Consider the following 12,945-nt stretch of genomic DNA (forward strand, 5'->3'; position numbering starts at 1 on the left):
GTCTCCCCGCCCCGTGCCTACTCCCCGCTGAGATCAAACGGGTGACATCCGGCTTCTTGTTGTGGCTCTCCTAGTGTCACACAAGTGCTCTCTTCGCGCCCTGTCTAGTGCCACAGCTTTCATGCTTGTGCTTTTGGTTGGTGGTTTTGCTGCTTGCAACGGCAATGCTGAAATGCCGTGTGAAATGCCCTGCCCAGAAGGCTGTGATGTGCTTTATGGAGAAAATACCTGTGTCGGATCCGCTTTGATCACTCGTGAGTTCTAGTGCTTTTGGCCGTGAGTCCGGTCTTAACGCATCAATACCATCAAGATGTCTTTAAACACTTTACTGAGTATGTGACAAAAATGTAAACAGGAACAATAGTTCAGCACCCACTAATGCAGTGTTCGTGGTGACTTCACTACACAGAGAACCAGCTGTGTACAGAGCTATATATGGAGAGAGAGCTGAAGAGAACATACAAATTTGCTCTGGGTGACACAATTCTGCGTGATTTCTATTTTTGCCTTGTCCTTTCTAGATCTCCATATTTAGATGATGAGACTGTATAGGAAAAAACTGAATGGCACTTTTAAATTAAAAAAAAAAAAAAAAAAGGCAAGACAGAAAGATGAATGACTCCCGGGCCATAGGCTTAATCAGAAAACCAAATCATAGAAACACGAAGTTTATTAGAACAAGAATAAAATCAGCCGTGAAGTTCTGGCAGCGTGGGGTAGGAGGCGAGCAGGACTGTCGAAAAGGTAACACGATGTTGAACACAAAACCGTTGCTCCTGAAGTTTAATTCTCCCTTTATAGTTAGTACCAGCCTCCCTCAAACCCTGGATCCTACACCAGATTTAAAATCTGTATAGAGGGGCACCTGGGGGGCTCAGTCACTTGAGCGTCTTGATTTCGGCTCAGGTCACGATCTCATGGTTCGTGGGTTCAAAGCCCTGCGCTGGGCTCTGTGCTGACGGTGCGGAGCCTGCTTGGGATTCTCTCTCCCCCCACCCTGGCCCCAACTCGTTCTCTCTCTCTCTCTCTCTCTCTCTCTCAATTAAAAAAAAAACCTACATAGGCACATCAAAAAGACGCTTAACATCATTTGTCATCAGGAAACTGTGAATCGAAACCATAGCGAGATACAATTTCACACCCACCAGGGAGAGTAGAATCCAAAGGGCAGGTGATAACGAACGCTGCAGTCACATGAGGCTGGAGGCTTTGGGTGCTCGATGGGAATGCAAAATGGTGTGGCCGCCCTGGAAAACAGTCTGTGAACGCCTCAGAAAGGTAAATAGTCCCCATCTGACCCAGCACTCCTGCTCCCAGGTACATACCCAAGGGCAATTCACACCTTGCCACACCAAAACTTGCCACGAATGTTCACGGCGGCATTGTTCGTAAGACAGAAACCACGCCAGCGTTCCTGACGAATGGACAGACAGAACACGGTAGGTACGCAGACGTGATACACACGAGCACGTCTATACCGAGGAACATTATTCACCCATCAACAGGACTGAAGTACAGACACGCTACAGCCTGAATGACCCCCCAAAACATTATGGGAACTGAAAGCAGGCGGTCCGAAAGGCCACGTGTCATCTCACTTCCACGAAACGTCCGGAATAGGAAACTCGGCCAAGCTGGGCGGTAGATGAGCCGACGCCCGGGGCTGAGGATGGCGGGGACTGGCGGCTGACTCGTCAAGGGCGTGTGGGTTTTGTCTTCGAGTGATGAAAATGTTCTAAAAATGATTGTGGTGATGGTTCCACAAGGTGATGAATATACTAAAAAGCACTGAAGTGAGTGAATTTTATGCTATCTAAATTGTATTTCAAAGTAAAAAAACAAAAACAAAAACAAAACCTGCCCACAAAACCCAGAGTCCCAGAAAGCGACAACTGTGCGCACGCCGGCACGGAAGGTTGAGGTGCTGAGTCCGCGGACACGGGAACTGAGGGGCAGAGCGGCTAACTTGTGACAGGTCCGGGATGTACATGAGTTCAAGGTCAGGCTGAGAGAACGTGGCCCCCCCGTGGGTCACTAGCAGTACAGCCACCCACGGCTGAGTCGGCACCCCTGCCAGAGTGACCCGGGCTAGAGCTGGCCGGGTGGAAATGTCCGGCTTGGACGTCCGGGTGGCCAGGAGTGCCACTGGCTGTGTGGAGTGCCACACGGACGGCGGGCGGAGAGCTGTCTGAGGCAGATGACCACAGCCTCCTGTGGACACAGAACATCTGAGGACCTAAAAGGGCCTCTGGGCACAGCTTCCACTTTTATTCTCGTAAGATCTGTGCCCCTTGACAACATCACCCCCGTTTCCCCCGCCCCCGCCCCAGCCACCACTGTCCTAGTCTCAGTCTCTACGAAACGGGCTTTTCTGTCTTAGATTCCACACGTGAGGGATCCAGTTCTTAGGTTTCTCCGTCTGGCTTATTTCTGGCAGAATGCCCTGCGGGCTCATCCGTGTTGTTGCAAACGGCAGGACTTCCTCCTTTTTTTATGGCCGAGTGACACCCGATTGTGTGTGCACACACCACGTTTTCCTCTTCCGGTCACGCGCGGAGAGACGCCTGGGTTGCTTCCACATCTGCGCTGTTGTGAATAAAGCAGCAGGGAACGTGGCAATGCAGACCTCTCTTCAAAGCACTGATCCCTTTTCCTGCGTATAGGTGGCCCGGGGTGGCCTTGCCAGGTCGTGTGAGAGTTCAGTGTTTAAGTTTCAAGGAGCTACAGTACTGTCTTCCATAACGACCGAACCATCTGAAATTCCCGGCAACAGTGTATCAGGGCTTCCTTTTCTCCACATTCTCCCCAACGTTTGTCATCATCTGTCCCCTCGGTAGTAACCGTCCTCCAACCTTCATGAACCAACCTTCATCCGCAGGTGCGAGGTGATCTCTCCTTGGGGTTGGGTTTGCATTTCCCTGATGACTACTGATGTTGAGCACCCTCCAGGTACCCGTCGGCCATTGTGTATCTTCCTTGGGAAAATGTCTCTTCAGGTCCTTCGCCCATTTTTTAATCGGATTGATTTTTTGGCTGTTGAGTTGGATGAGTGAGTGCTTTATATACTTTGGATTGAACTCCTTGTCAGATAGATGGCTTGTGAATAGCTTCTCCCATTCTGTAAGTTGCTTTTCCAGTTTATCAATTGTTTCCTTTGCTGTGCAGAAGGAATCTAGTCCCGCTTGTTTGTTTTAGCTTTTGTGGAATGTGCTCTGGTGTCTTATCCAAGAAATCACTGCCAAGACCAATGTCAAGGATCTTTTTCCATGTTTTCTTCTAGAAGTTTTATTGTTCCAGATTTTATTTAAATCTTTGAATCATTTCTACTTGACTTTTTAAAATTAAATTTAAATTAGTTAACATACAGTATAGTATTGGATTCAAGAATATAATTTAGTGATTTGTCACTTACATATAAAACCCAGTGCTCGTCCCAGCAAGTGCCCTCCTTAATGTCCATCAACCCATTTAGCCCATACCCCCACCCATCTCCCCTCCAGCAACCCTCAGTTTGTTCTCTGTATTTAAGAGTCTCTTATGGTCTGCCTCCCTGTTTTTTACCTTATTTTTCCTTCCCCGATGTGCATCCATTGTGTTTCTTAAATTCCCATGAGTGAAATCATATATTTGTCTTTCTCTTATTTTGCTTAACATAATACACTCTAGCTCCATCCACGTTGTTGCAAATGGCAAGATTTCATTCTTTTTGATCACTGAGTAATATTCCATTACACACACACACACACACACACACACACACACACACCCCATGTCTTCTTTATCCATTCATCAGTCGATGGACATTTGGGCTCTTCCCATAATTTGGCTATTGTCGATAGTGCAGCTATAAACATTGGGGTGCATCTCCTTTGAATCAGCATTTTTGTAACCTCTGGATAAATATCTAGTAGTGCAATTTCTGGGTCATAGGGTAGTTCTACTTTTAGTTTTTTGAGGAACCTCCATACCGTTTTCCAGAGTGGCTGCACCAGCTTGCATTCCCACCAGCAGTGCAAAAGAGATCCCTTTCTCCACACCCTCGCCAACGTCTGCTGTTGCCCGAGTTGTTGGTTTTAGTCATTCTGACAGGTGTGAGGTGGTATCTCAGTGTGGTTTTGATTTGTATTTCCCTGATGATGAGTGATATTGAGCATTTTCTCCTGTGTCTGTTAGCCATCTGGATGTCTTCTTTGGGAAAATGTCTATTCATGTCTTCTGCCCATTTCCTCACTGGATTGTTTTTTGGGTGTTGAGTTTGATAAGTTCTTTATAGATTTTAGATACTAACCCTTTATCTGATTTGTCGTTTGCCAATATCTTCTCCCATTCCGTCAGTTACCTTTTAGTTTTGTTGATTGTTTCCTTCCTTGTGCAGAAGCTTTTTATCTTGATGAGGTCCCAATAGTTCATTTTTGCTTTTATTTCCCTTGCCTTCAGAGGAATGCGTAGTAAGAAGCTGCCGTGGCCAAGGTCAAAAAGGTTGTTGCCTGTTTTCTCCTCTAGGATTTTGATGGCTTCCTGCCTCACATTTAGGTCTTTCATCCATTTTGAGTGTCTTTTTGTGTATGGTGTGAGAAAGTGGCCCGGGCTCATTCTTCTTCTTGTCACTGTCCAGTTTTCCCAGCACCACTTGCTGAGGAGACTGTCTTTTTTCCATCGGATATTCTCTCCTGCTTTGTCAAAGATTAGTTGGCCACACGTTTGTAGGTCCATTTCTACTTAACTTTTGTGAGTGGTGTAAGATAGGGATCCAATTTCATTATTTTGCATGTGGAGACCCAGTTTTCCCAGCTTCATTTGTTGAGGAGACTGTTCTTTCCCCCAATCTGTGTTCCTGGCACCCTTGTCAAAAATGAGTTGACAAAAAAAAAAAAAATTAGTTGACCACATACGTCTGGGTTTGTGCCTGGGCTCTGTTCTGTTCCACTGGTCTATGTGCCTGTTTTTATACCAGAACCCTATTGTTTTTACTACTACAACTTTGTAAGATACCTTCAAATCAGGGAGTATGATGCCTCCAGCTTTGATCTCCTTTTTCAGAATTGCTCTGGCTATTCGGGGTCTTTTGTATTTCCATACAAATTTTAGAATATTTTTTCTATTTCTGTGAAAAATGCCATGGGGATTTTGCTTAGGATTGTATTGTAGTATAGATTTTTCTGTAGAAAAGAATTTTTCACAATATTCTTCTAATCCAAGAAGACAGGAAGTCTTTCCAGTTACTTCTGTCTTCCTCACGGTCTTCCACCAACTTTGTATATTTTTTAGTGTACAGGTCTTTTATCTCCTTGTTGAAATTTAGTCCTAAGTATTTTGTTATCTTTGATGCTATCGTAGATAGGACTGCTTTCATGATTTCTCTTTCAGACAGTTTGTTGGTAATGGGTAGTAATGCAACTAATTTCTCTGTTGATTTTATATCCTGTGATTTTACTGAATTCACTTATTAGTTCTAACAGTTTTTTGGAATCTTTAGGGCTTTCCGTATATAAGATGATATCACCTACAAACGGAGGCAATTTCACTTCTTCCTTCCCAATTTTTATGCTTCTAATTCTTTTTCTTGCCTAATTGCTATGGCTAGGACTCTCTGTACTATGTTGAATAGAGATGATGAGAGTTCTTGTTCTTGATCTTAGAGGGAGGTTTTAACCTTTCACTACTCAGTATGATGTTAGCTATGGCTTGTCACATGTGGCCCTTATGCTGACCAAGATTCCTTCTTATACTAATTTGTTGGGAGTTTTTATCATGAGAGGATGTTGAATTTTGTCAAATGCTTTTTCTCCATTTACCGAAATGATCATATGATTTATCCTTCATTCAGTTTATGTGGTACGTCACATTTATTGATTTGCCTGTGTTGAACCATCCTTGCATCCTGGGGTGAATCCCACTTGATCATGGTTTATGATCCTTTTAATGTGTTCCTGGAATCCATTTGCTAGTATTTTGTTGAGGATCAAATAGGTAGGATTGAGTGCTGGGTGGTTGTGTTTTTAGGGTACAAGCACATTAATAAACAGGGTGGAAAATACAAAGCTGACACTACAGAAGGTAGAATTCTCCAGAAAGGCTGTGCAGAGCATGGGGCAGGGGTCAGCTGGACTCTGCACTGGAAGGAGAAGAGGCAGCTCATCAGTGGTTGGTGGGTGGGTTATAGGATTTGCCCCCCCCCCCCCGAGGGGGGCCAAGAGTTGGAATCGCTCACATTTAATGGTATGTAGAGTTAGCTGCCCAGAGAAGGGGGGAGGGGCAGACCAAAGGACTTAGGAAGAGTGAGAAAGGCGTTCAGCCAGGATGGAAACATCAGGCATTCTGTCTGAAGCACGGTCACCATGACGGTCGGTCTTTGGGTTCCCCATTATGTGCTCTCCACTGGAAAATGGCGTCCTCCTGCCATCGTTCTCCCTGGCAGTCGAGTCTGTGACCAAAGTTTGCAGAGATGTTCCCAATGACCCCAAAGACAAATCCTAAAAAAAAAATTTAAAAGTGATGTGCTTGTCTCTAAATCCCAACAGAAACATGCCTACAAGTCCTGTAAGCCCCTGAGTTCCTGGGTTAACGATCTCATCCAGCGAGTGAATTTCTTCAACACTTGGGCCAAAATGGCTTACACTGCAATACATCATCGGTACGGATGAAAGCGGCTTTATTCTCTTCCTTAATTTTGCGTAGAACTTAACGGTTTGCCACGTAGTTTCATGTGGTTGGACTTTTGGGTTCTCAGAGCAACATGTGAATCAAGCGGGGTCGGGGGGGGGACTGTTGTCTTCAGTCTAGGATGGAGACCTGGAGACACAGGATACCCTGGGTCCTGTCCATGGTCCCTCCGCTCAAGGACACACAGGACCAGACCTGGTACATTTCCCTTCCTGTTTTTCTACACTCTGTCCTGTGACACCAGCAGAGGGAAGTGCAAAAGGAAGTAAGGGTTAGTTACGTGTAATTTTTAAACGAGTTTAATACATAGATCAAAATCATTTGAAGGGCACGAGAGCAGCTATCGCTCAAGGAGTGCCTGTGTCCCACGTCCTCGTGTGACTCTGACAGTAACCCTGCGAGATGCAGTCAGCCTGGTCATTTGTCACCCTTGTCTTAGATATGAGTGAGGCACAAGGATGTGAAGTAGCTTGCCCAGCGTTTCACAACTAGGGTAGAAGCCTTGAGATCTGAAGCCAGAAAATCTGGTTCCAAAGTCTGTACCAAACCGCCTTTTGTGCCACTTACCTCTAAGCAAATGCTCGGACCTATCCTCTCAGAGTCACCAGCTCCGGAACGATCCATAGACTCCTCGGCGCCCAGTCAGGATGCCCAGTACGTCCCCCGTTGCCTAAATCCATTGCCTTCCAGCAAGTTAGGGCCTCACCCTCCAAAGCCACAGCTGGTCTCCCCTGAAGGACAAGACGAGGGTCCCGAGTGGGGAAAGCCTGAGATGAGAAGGGGAGGAGGGGCCGTGGAGGGCCCGGCCGCGTGGACAGGCGATGACGGTGCCCTTGACCCCTCGGTCTACGGTCTGCCTCCTACAGGTACATGAGATTTGTCGCCACCGGGAAGCATTCCATTCCTTCATCCACCCAAAACCCCAGATCCTCTGACGATAAAACCAGTGATTTCTGTGAAGGATTTCCTGCAAGATACTGGCTCCCAGCTTTCTTCTTTCCGCAAGGTGAGCGTGAGAACAGGGCCGGGGCCCCCTCCCAGCCCCCCACGTTCGTGCTCCCTGCCAGCCTCCCTCCTCCTCCCCTTCAGCGTGAAAGACCCAAAGCCACAGCCCTGCATCCCCAGGCACTACGCCCTGGGGGTGGGGAGTCTCTCCTCCCTCCCTCCGCTTCCCTTCCCTTCCTCATCCCCCCTCCCCCCTCCCCAGTAGGACCACCCTCGCCTGACTGCACCTGCCCCTGGCAGGAGCGTCACCACCTCCACCGACTCTGATGTCAAAGGCCGACGTGACCTCCCTCAAAGGCCACCACACTTTATCGGGGCCGCGGGAGGTGGGTGCCCCCCAAGGACAGAATCTGTGCCTCAGCCATTTCTGTTCATTCATTCATTCAACAAAAGCGAACGCCTGGAACTGTGCCGGGTCTCAGGAGCCACTGCTCAGGTCACGCGGGAGGGGAAGACGTCCCCACGGAGGGCGTTACGATGCATGGTTGGGTGACGGGGCGTACAAGACACCACGGAGCCCCACGCGGGCAGCCCCCCATCTTTCTACTCCAGGTCGCGCAGCCCCCAGCGCCTTAAACTCCCGATACGTAATCCCAGAACCGTTACACGAGTTTCTGAACGAATGTGTGAATGAGTGAACCAGTGAGGGCTTTGGGAGCATAAAGCAGGGGGACCTGAGCGGGGACCGGGAAAGGCTGCCGAGACAGAGAGCCGGCTGCCGGAAGCGGCAGGTGCCGAGCGCACAAGGGGACGGCGGTTAATCCCCGGACCCGTGCTCACCGGGGGCCGGGCGCTGTCGCGAGCTCTCCGTGGAGAGCGGTCCTCACGACAGTCCCGTGGTGGTGTTCACACGGCCCTCCCTGTTCTCGGGAAAACCCTGGCACAGAGAAGGTAAGTAATTTTCCCAAAGTCACACAACTGAGCCGGGATCGGAACTCGGCTCGTGTGACTCAGAAACCCACGTGTTGAAGCACAGCATTGACCGGGAATCGCGTTTCTGTTCGGGTCCAAGGCCAGATACGAGGGGGGAGAAGCCCACGTGAAACGTTCAGTGTGGGCAGAGCGAAAGCCCACGGAGGGCGAACGGTGTGGGATGAAGCTGAAGAGGTGGGAAGGGCTGGCTCCTGGTGGGGGCGAGGGGGGAGGGGGGTGTCTGGGCCGCTGCCCCGTCTCAGGCTGGGGGGCCTTGACCTGACTCCACAACACGGGGGAGGAGCCGGAGTGGAGCCTGGGTCCCAGGCACTTAGGCGTCTGCTTTTCCCCAGGCGAGAACTGGCGGTGGCCTGGAAGGACAGCAGAGGAGGGTGGAAGAGAACAGTCGTAGGACGCTGAGGGAGCAGAGGGGGAGGCTCCCCGGTCTTGGGCTCAGAGAGCTGGGTGGCGGCTGACGACCACTACTGACACAGGGACACGGGGACACAGGGAGAGGAGCAACGCGATGGGCAGAGAGGTGGCCGTCACCTGTCAAGTCTGAGACGTTCGGAGGAGACCGCATGGTGGGCGGTGGGCAGGTGGCTCTAGGGGGCCGGAGCTCAGGAGACACGGGGGCTCGACGGCGTGGCAGCGTCACTGAGCGCCTGGGGGACAGGGCCAGGGCGTGCCGGCTGCCACCAGAAGCACAAAGAGGTTGGTGGCCCAGTCTTGTCCCCTGGAGGCCACGGACCCCCGAGAGGCGCACAGAGGAGGGCCGGGGCAGAGACGGCTTCTCGGGCCTTGGAAAGTTCTGAGGAGATTGGAGAAAGAGTGTCCCAGGAGGAGGGCAGGAGCAAAGTCACCAGCAGGGTGCCCGCTCAGACATTTCCCGCAACGGCACAGCACAGGAAACATGCCAGTGTGGCGGGGGCCTCAGTGCCCAGGTGACTCGGTGAGCACTGGTGTGGAGACCCCGGCAGGGGCATTACACGATTCAGAAGCAGAGTAAAGTTCCTAACCTGGCAGTTCACGCAGGATGGATTAAGCAGGAGGGGGAACTGGCTGGCAGAACAGAACAGTTGGGAGCTGTGTTAGGAATCCTGGTGTTAAGACACAGGACGCAATCCAAACCTGCTTGAGCAAAACAGGGCAAGTCATAGGCTCGTGCGAGTGGGAAGGCAGGCCAGAGGTCTGGCTTCAGGAACGGCTGGATCCAGGTGATCGACTGTCCTCTGCCTCCTCATATCTGGGCTGTTTCCACTCTGTCTTGGTCTCCTTTTTCTCAGCTGCACGTAGCCTTTGTCCACACAGCCAAGGGGACACCCAACAGCTTGGCCACCCCAGAGGAACACGTGCCCTCCTCTTCCCACTCGTCTGTGTGCCGTTTCTTGACCCAGACTCTGACGTGCTCGGGTCTTCTCCTTGCTCCCGGGAGCCAGCTTGTTGCCAGGAGGGAACGCAGAGCCCTTGGTGCCCCCTGACTCGCAGGGAACTCGTCGCTCTGTGCTTTTCCCCAAAGCCTTTCTCGTTGCCGTGCTTCACGACTACGGACGGTCCCAAGGAATCTCTCTCGGCGCCCTCGCGTTTACCCACCGTGTGATCTCGGACACCGCTGACAGCAGAGACGAGGGGTTCTCCGCAGCCATCCGTGGGAACCTCAACACAGTCAGGACAGCCTTTGAGGTACCAGAATGCTTAGGGCACTGGCAAGAGCAGTCGTGCAGTAGGCCCTCCCCTCGCCAGCCTCCACTCAGCCGCCCCCGTGCCGCGCACCACACAAGTCCCCTCCCTTTTCCCTTTTCCTTCAAGCAGCTTTCACTTTTTCCTACTTTTGTACTATGGCAGAATATACATAAGGTAACACTGGACTTGCCATTTTAACTATTTCCTTTTCTAAAGTTTACTTACTTAGAGAGAGAGAGAGTGCGTGCAAGTGGGGAGGGGCAGAACCCCGGGCGGGGCTCGAGCTCACGAACTGTGAGACGGCGACCCGAGCCGAAGTCCAGAGGTGGACGCTCACCCGACTGAGCCCCCCCCGGGCGCCCTCATGCTCACCGTTTCTGAGTGCACAGCTGGGTGGCCCTGAGCACGTCCACGCTGCGGGGCGGCCCTCACGCCCTCCACCTCCGGAACCGAGGCACTGTCCCCGTGGACGTCCACGTCCGGCCCGCCTGTCCTGATCGCATCTATTTTTTGTCCCTATAAATCTGGCAACACGAGCCTCCTGTAGCGTCTGTCCCTGCGACTGGCCCCTTTCACTCGGCACAGTGTCTCCAGGACTCATCTGTGTGGTGGCCGGTGTCGGGACACAGGAGCGCCCCTCCACGGTTTCCGTGGCTTCAGTGGCCCGTGGTCACCGGTCGGGATCATACAATCCCCCTCCTGAGCGTCAGAAGGCCAACAAGAAGGGGGGACGCGGCCAACAAGACCTCTTGGGAGGGAGGGAGACCACATTCACGTGGCTTTTATTACGTCGTGTTGCGAGAACTGCTCTATTTTGTTCTTAGTTATTGCCGTCACCCTCTCCCCGTGCCCCGTTTATACACGAGACCACGCCGTGGGAGGGTAGGGAGACCCCAGTCCACACAGGGCTCGGTGCGAGCTGCAGCTTCGGGCGTCCGGGGGGCGGGTCTCGGAGGGCAGCTCTCCGTCTCCCCCAGGACCCTCCCCCAGACGGAGCTTCGGTCGAAGGAAGCGCCCTGCCCGGGGACCCACCGACACCGCCTCTCTTTCATCTCAGGGCACAGACCGCACTCACGTCGGAGTTCACGTTTTCGGTTTATTCATCGAGGGGGCAAGGTGGAATCGGGAACAAAACATACTAGAGGACTCGCTGCCTCGAGAGCTCTGTTATGATTTCCCTGAAATCTACTTCCTGCCAACAAAGGTAATTGCACGTGTTTACCGTGCAGTCGGCCTTGTGGGCCTTCCCGCGGGGACCCGAGCCGTTCCTTCCTGTCCCGTTCCCCGTGGTTTCACGAGGGACATTTGCTGACACGCTTTAGACAACGTTAAAAAAATTTTGTTTTAATGTTTACTGTTGAGAGAGAGTGCGAGCGGGGGAGGGGCGGGGGGGGGGGGGGGTGGGACACAGACTCCGGGCTCTGAACTGTCAGCACGGAGCTGGACGCAGGGCTCGAACCCACGAACCGGAGATCATGACCTGAGCCAAAGTTGGATGCTTATTGGACTGAGTCACCCAGGCGCCCCGGTATGTATTTTTAATATGTACTTTTCAGTACTCACTGAATCACACATTTAAAGTTAATAAACACAATACTTATAAATTCTGCCTCAAGAAACTTCATTTTTTTAAACATCGTTGTTTTAACGTTTATATTTTTTTGAGAGGGAGGGAGGGAGGGAGAGCGAGCACACGCAGGGCAGGGGCAGAGGGAGAGGAAGACACAGAATCTGAAGCAGGCTCCAGGCTCCGAACTGCCAGTGAAGCCCAGTACGGGGCTCGAACTCACAAACTGAGATCGTGACCTGAGCTGAAGTCGGACACTTAACCACTGAGCCACCCAGATGCCCCTAGATGGCAAACATGTAAAATAGCCTGAGTGGCTCAGTCGGTTGAGCGACCGACTTCGGCTCGGGTCACGATCTCTCAGTCTGTGGGTTCGAGCCCCGCGTCGGGCTCTGTGCTGACCGCTCGGAGCCTGGGGCCTGCTTCGGATTCTGTGCCTCCCTCTCTCCCTGCCCCTCCTCCACTCACATTCTGACGTCTCTCGAAACTAAACATTAAAAATTCTTTAAACATAAAAATAAATACAATAGCCTAGAACATTGCTAAAACCTGGAATAGATGCTCTACCAGCTGCTTCTCCAGACTGTTCCGGAGGCCACGATGGTCACACAGGTCCTCCGGCCGCAGAACCCCTAACCAGCCGTGTGTTCGGCGAACGGCCGACCCCCAAATCTGGCGCGTGGAAACGTGAGCTCCTGCTCTGCCATCTAACTGTTGGATTTGTTTTTCAGCTTTCCACTGAGCGAGCAGGCGCTTCTGACCAGACAGATACGCAGCTCTACACGTTTGAGTGCCCGGTGTATCAGACGCCTGAGAGGTCAAGAGCCGGGACAACCACCGGCTTGCCTGCAGGCTTCCTGACCTCCGTGCACTTACCCACGAAGAGACCCCCCAGTCACTGGGTCACGACGCGGGTTGCCTTGCTGTGTGAGAAAAAGGAGAAATAAACGTGCGCACCGCCCCATCTACTTTTTGTCTCTGAGCGGATTTGTGATCCGGCACCTGCCACGAAAACACCCGCGTGTTCAGCCAGACCGGACAGGTGCGGTCTTCTCCCTCTGTACCTGCAGTGGGGTCTTCCGGCTGCCCCATCCCAGGTGAGTGAGTGCCCGGGG

General features: G+C 51.6%; 1 protein-coding gene across 1 annotated transcript in view; it reads left to right on the top strand.

The window, feature by feature from the left end:
* DNAH14 (dynein axonemal heavy chain 14) overlaps positions 1 to 12,794 on the top strand; it is a 323,430-nt gene extending 310,636 nt beyond the window's left edge. The window contains exons 82-86 of the mRNA XM_078440753.2: positions 6,522 to 6,634; positions 7,530 to 7,669; positions 10,100 to 10,263; positions 11,321 to 11,467; positions 12,562 to 12,794. Of these exons, the coding sequence (XP_078296879.2) occupies positions 6,522 to 6,634; positions 7,530 to 7,669; positions 10,100 to 10,263; positions 11,321 to 11,467; positions 12,562 to 12,777 (780 nt within the window). The 3' untranslated portion in view covers positions 12,778 to 12,794. The remainder of the gene's footprint in view (positions 1 to 6,521; positions 6,635 to 7,529; positions 7,670 to 10,099; positions 10,264 to 11,320; positions 11,468 to 12,561) is intronic.
* Positions 12,795 to 12,945: the final 151 nt, after the last annotated feature.

Source organism: Panthera onca, chromosome F1 (assembly GCF_046562875.1).
Source record: "Panthera onca isolate mPanOnc1 chromosome F1, mPanOnc1 haplotype 2, whole genome shotgun sequence".
In the NCBI taxonomy this organism is placed as follows: Eukaryota; Metazoa; Chordata; class Mammalia; order Carnivora; family Felidae; genus Panthera; species Panthera onca.